At 68.1% G+C, this 5238-nt stretch overlaps 1 protein-coding gene across 6 annotated transcripts; it reads left to right on the top strand.

Moving 5' to 3' along the window:
* The first annotated feature begins 255 nt into the window (after positions 1–255).
* On the top strand, positions 256–5032 carry PCGF1 (polycomb group ring finger 1). 6 transcript variants are annotated; one of them, XM_037389167.1, is made up of 9 exons: positions 259–622; positions 1329–1434; positions 1641–1793; positions 3057–3128; positions 3318–3426; positions 3972–4107; positions 4213–4299; positions 4371–4467; positions 4862–5032. In XM_037389167.1, exons 1-9 carry the CDS (start codon positions 527–529, stop codon positions 5011–5013), a joined length of 1008 nt encoding a protein of 335 aa, XP_037245064.1. In that variant the 5' UTR covers positions 259–526; the 3' UTR covers positions 5014–5032. The 6 variants fall into 6 exon arrangements, with proteins under 6 accessions (XP_037245072.1, XP_037245064.1, XP_037245090.1 ...); XM_037389193.1 differs by having other exon boundaries at positions 263–622; positions 3972–4005; positions 4216–4299; XM_037389184.1 differs by having other exon boundaries at positions 267–622; positions 3972–4005.
* The last annotated feature ends 206 nt before the right edge of the window (positions 5033–5238 follow it).

Genomic DNA, 5238 nt, shown 5'->3' with positions numbered 1-5238 from the left:
CGCCCGGAGCGGGACCCCCGCACAGGGGGTAAAATCAGCGTTCCAGGCGCCCCGCAGCCCCCCCGGCCCCGCTAGCCCACGGTGCTCTTCTGCCCTCTGGTGGCGGATCGCGGCACCACGCGCAGGCGGCGGCCCCTCCGATTGGCGGCGGCCGCGGTCTGTCCAAGAGCGCGCTCCCCGCTATTGGCCCGCGGCGGCGGGACGCCCACCCCCAGCGGGGCCTGCGCGGCGCCGCGCCCGATGCCCCTCGGTCAGGCCCAGGCCCGCCGGGGACTCGCCTCCCGCCGAGCGGCCCCGCCCGACCTTGCGCCCCGGGGCCGGGGGTCAGCACAGGGGCCGAGGCCAGCAGCGTAGACGCCGCGCTGCCCACTGCGCCCGGCAGGGGGTGGCGGTGCTGGGCGCCGGCCCGGCGCTCCCGACATGCCCCGCGGCGCGCGGCGCGCGGCGGGAGTTGTAGGCACTGCGCGGGCGGCGGCGGCCCCGCCCCGAACCCGGAAGTGAGCGGGGGGACGGAGGAGGTTCTAAGATGGCGTCGCCTCCTCAGGGGGGCCCGATGGCGATCGCCATGCGGCTGCGGAACCAGCTCCAGGCCGTCTACAAGATGGACCCGCTCCGGAACGAGGTCGGGCGGCGGCGGGCGGCGGCGGGCAGCAGCCCCGGGCCCGGCGCATGCGTGGGCGGAAGAGGCCGCCGCTCGGGGGGCGCTGGGGCCGCGCAGGCGCCGTGAGACCGCCCCGCGCATGCGCCGGCCGCCCACGCGGCGGGAGGGCGGGGCCGGGGTGGGGCCCAGGGGCGGGGCGCGGAGGGGCGGGGGCAGGGGGGCGGGGCAGGGCGCAGGTGGGGGGCGGGGCGGGGGCAGGGGGCGCAGGTGATTTAACCCCAGCCCTGGCTGGGCTGTTGGGCTTCTGTGGGGCTGTGCTGGGCAGTGGAACTCCGTGGGGCCCAGCCGTGTAGGGCAGGGCGGTTACATCCCTGCAGGCACAACCCCCCCACACCCCCCTGCACGAGAGGGTCTCAGCCCCAGTCACCAGTCCTGTCACACCACCCTGTCACAGCGGCAGCTTCGCTGCAGGCCCTAAGGCCAGACTGGGGGGCAAGGCCATGGGTGAGCTGGGTCACAGGGTCCTCTTGTGTTGTCCTGGGGGTTCCCTCCACCTATGCTGAGTGGAAGCTGCCCCTAGCCCTGTGCTGTCCCTTGGGGGCCTGCCCCAGCATCCCTGGGGGTTCCCACTGGCTGTGGGGTGGGAAGGGGCTGCTGCACAGGGAGAGAGCCTGGGGTGGTGGGACCGCGGGGTGCCAGGCGGGGTGATGATGGCACATCTCCGCAGGAGGAGGTGAAGGTGAAGATGAAGGAGCTGAATGAGCACATCGTGTGCTGCCTGTGCGCTGGGTATTTCATCGACGCCACCACCATCACCGAGTGCCTGCACACGTGTGAGTCCCCGCGCGGTGGCGGCAGCTGCCTGCATGGCTCCAGCAGTGTGGGGTCCCAGGGGGTCCCCCGGGCAGAGGCCGGCAGAGCCTCCCCTGCCCCAGGACTGTGGCTCATGCCTGGGGGGGCAAGGGGGGGGTGTCAGCACTAGATGTTTGGGGGTGTGGGGTTGTGGCCCCCCCCTGACACCCCCTCCCTCTGGCTGCAGTCTGCAAGAGTTGCATTGTTAAGTACCTGCAGACCAGCAAGTACTGCCCCATGTGTAACACCAAGATCCACGAGACACAGCCGCTGCTCAACCTCAAGCTGGACCGTGTCATGCAGGACATCGTCTACAAGCTGGTCCCCGGCCTGCAGGAGAGTGAGTGTCCCCAGTGCGGGGCCAGGATCTGGTGTCCCCAGCACCAGTGTCTTGCGGAGTGACATGGGGAGGAGCTGTGAAGGGAACGGCACAGGGAAGCACCAGGTGCTTTTGGGAGGCACCTTCAGACTGGGCATGGAAGACTGTCTGTGGGTAAGGGTCTTCAGAATGCTGCTTCCCACGCCCATGGCAGCTGCTAGAGCCTGGCTGGGAAGAGAGGGCAGGGGGAGCATCTTACAGTGGAAAACCGTTGTGGAGTGAGGGAGAAGGTAGGACAAAGAGCCCACCTCGCGGAGGTGGGTGTCAGGGGGCTGTGGGGATTGTGCCTGGCAAGCGTGTGGGTCTGCTTGGGGCTGAGGAGCAGAGCGAGGCAGGGGCTCAATGCTGGCACTGCACAGTTTGTGAGGTTCAGGTGCGGGGACCCACAGGAGGCTTTGACTGTGCCAGTGCAGGGGCTCTGCACTGTACCCCTGGCCGTGCCCGTGGGTGGAGTGGCTGCAGCTCCCCTGGGATCAGGGACCAGCTGGGGAACAGAGCAGGGGGACAAGTGCTTCGTCAGAGTCTTTAGCTGGCTCAGCCCCCTGCTCTCAGTGCTCAGGCTCCGGCAGCAGGCTGTGCTTGGCACAGCGGGGATGGGCTGCAGGGATGGGAGCTGTGTGAGCCGGGCTGCCTCTGCGAGCAGTGTCCCTGGGGCCAGGTGCCGAGTGACGGTGTGATGAACTGACAGTCGGTGGTGGTGAATGCAAAGCAGTGTGCAGGGAGGGCAGCGCCCATGCCGCAGGCGCAGTGGTGGGCTCGAAATTAGCCACTGTCACTCAGGACGGGGACGGTGCTGGGGATACCTCTGTGGAAATGTCCGCCTGCAGTGGGACACTGCCGTGGAGGCCTCGACTGGGGTGGGACAGCAAACACACAGTGAGGGCCCTGGCCCCCTGACCCGTGGCAGAGATGAGGGAAAGTGGAGAAAAGTGTGAGGGACAACAAGAGCAGGGACTTGTCTGCATGGGCAGGGATGGGACCAGGGCCTCTGGGCCCATGGTGGGGCCTTGGTGGAAATCCCCAGGGGCATCGAGGAGGTGAACAGGGAAGGAGGGCAGCACAAGAGCTGCTGGTGGTCAGCTGAGTTGCCAAACCAAGGTCAGAGCAGTGGGACAGGCCAAGGGCAGCCTGGGGACCCCCTCTGTGGGGTGGGAAGCAGCAATGAGCTGGGGGGGATGCAGGGCGAGGGGGTGTCCCTAAGCAGCACTGGCCTCTCGCCCACAGGTGAAGAGAAGAGGATCCGGGAGTTCTACCAGTCCCGCGGCCTCGACCGGGTGACACAGCCCAGCAGCGAGGGTGGGCATGCTCAGGGACTGCGCGGAGGGGTCTGGGGGCAACCAGCTAGGGGGGAGCAGGGTCAGAGTCTGCGGGGGGAGGGCAGAGCATGGTCTTGCTGCAGTGTGTCCAGGAGCCAGCCATGGCAGTCAGGCAGTGTTGGTGGGGCAGAGGTGGGCTGACTCCTGCCCCCTCCCCACATTTCCCCAGACACGGTTGGGGGCGACCCTATGGGGCTCCCCTACAGCACCTTCGATCACTCCCGCGCCCACTACTTCCGCTACGACGAGCACGTCTCACTCTGCCTGGAGAAGCAGAGGTGAGTGCCGGCAGCGCAGGCAGGGCTGAAGGATGCCAGTGGAGCCACTGCCCCTTCGTGTGGTGGGGAGGGGGACCAGGGGTGGCACCGGGTGTTGCAGCATCCTGTGGCCCTGGTGGAAAGGAGACCTGGCCAAGCCAGAGGGGGGGGTCCTGCTGCCCCAGCTCTGTGTCATCATCCCCCCCCCCCAGGCCGCAGTGGCTGCCAGCATTAATAGCTGCTGGGGCTGGCGCTGCGCTGTTGCCTGTCAGCTCCGACAGCAAAGTCAATAAGCGGCAGCTCTGGGGGCTGTAATGGGATCGATGGCTGCAGCTCCGCTGCCAGCCCTGGCTGGCGTGCCGGCCCTGTGCCGCCTAGCCAGCCCCAGTTCTGTGTGTGCGTGACGGATGGGCAGGGGGGAGCGCCAGGGTGGGTGGGGGGCACCCAGCCTACAGCAGCCTGCACCTCTGCACCAGGCTGTGCAGGGGAAGGGGCAGGGGGTATGCCCCCCCCCCCCGGTTCCCTGCACGGGAGCTGGCAGGCTGCCCCTTGTTTTCCCTCCGCAGCTCCAGCAAGGACAAGAGCAAGGCCGTGCTGCAGGTGAGCGGGGGTTTGTGCAGCCGCCCTGACAGTTCACCAGGCCCCGAGCCCCTGGGCTCTGCCCAGACCTGGCCCCACAGCCCTCGCTCTGGGTTCGGCTTGGTGCGTGGGGTGGGCAGAGGGGAGCTGGGGCCTCGCCGCAGGACGGCACTGGTCCTGCAGGGCTGGGGGCACCCACAGATCCCTGACCTGCTCTGCCCATTGTAGCAGAAGTACGTGAGATGCTCCGTGCGGGCGCAGATCCGACACCTGCGGAGGGTCCTGTGCCACCGCCTCGAGCTGCCACTGCAGCATGTGAGTGTGATGGCTGGGTGGGGGTGCTGGGGCATCTCGGGACCCTCCTGACACAGCCTCCCTGTGTTCAGGTGCAGATTCTGTTCAACAATGAGGCCCTCCCTGACCACATGACGATGAAGCAGCTCTGGCTCTCGCACTGGTTCGGCAAGGTGGATGGCAGGGCAGGTGCCCATGTTGCTGTGGCCCCTGCCATGGGGGATTCACCCCAAGGACTACATCCTGGGCTGGGGGGGGGGGGGGGGGGCGGGGTCCAGCGATGGGGGGAACCACTGCAGGGGCAGCTCGGGGCAGTGCTGTGCCAAGGACGCGGCAGCAGAGCAGGGAATCGGCAAATCAAGGATGATTAATATCGCGCGCTGGAGCAGTGGGCTGGGGTTCCCGCAGGGGTCGGGGGGTGACCCGTCCCAGAAGGGGTGGGACAAGTTCACGGCGAAGCGCCAGGGCTCTGCGGCGTCCCTTGGGTTGCTGCTGCCCCCTCGCGGGGTCCTGGCCTGGGGTACGGGGTGCCCACCCTGGGACAGGGGTGCTGGCAACCCTAACTCCCCTCCTTGCTTTGCAGCCCGCGCCCCTCCTGCTGCACTACAGCATCAAGGACAAGAGGAGGTAGGGGCTGGGGGCGGGCGCTGCCCCCCTGGAGCCCAGCCCTGCTCCCACGCCCCCTGCCCTGTTCCCCCTAACTTAATACCCCTCCTGCTCGAGTTTATTTTTTGAATAAAACTATGGAAAATCCCCCGAGGGTCCATCCTCTGTCCAGGGGGAGCCTGCCTCGGGCTAGGGTTCACTACTGGGTCTTGGGGGGTGTCCCTGCTGAGCTCCACTCACCAGTAGCACCCCCAGGGCTGGGGGAGCTGTGCCCCCCTACATGGCAGCTGCTGTGGGTGGTGGGCCCGGGTAGCAGATGCAGTATGGCGTGGGGGTGGCTGGGCTGTGGGGGGC

The sequence above is a fragment of the Falco rusticolus genome, chromosome 1 (assembly GCF_015220075.1).
Source record: "Falco rusticolus isolate bFalRus1 chromosome 1, bFalRus1.pri, whole genome shotgun sequence".
In the NCBI taxonomy this organism is placed as follows: Eukaryota; Metazoa; Chordata; class Aves; order Falconiformes; family Falconidae; genus Falco; species Falco rusticolus.
This window is presented reverse-complemented; position numbering and strand designations above follow the sequence as displayed.

Coding starts and splice junctions, on each gene's coding strand:
- PCGF1 (XM_037389167.1), top strand. CDS start 527: ATGGCGTCGCCTCCTCAGGGGGGCCCGATGGCGATCGCCATGCGGCTG. Junction 1,794..3,056: donor GGTCCCCGGCCTGCAGGAGA/GTGAGTGTCCCC, acceptor TCTCGCCCACAG/GTGAAGAGAAGAGGATCCGG. Junction 4,468..4,861: donor CAAGGTGGATGGCAGGGCAG/GTGCCCATGTTG, acceptor CTTGCTTTGCAG/CCCGCGCCCCTCCTGCTGCA.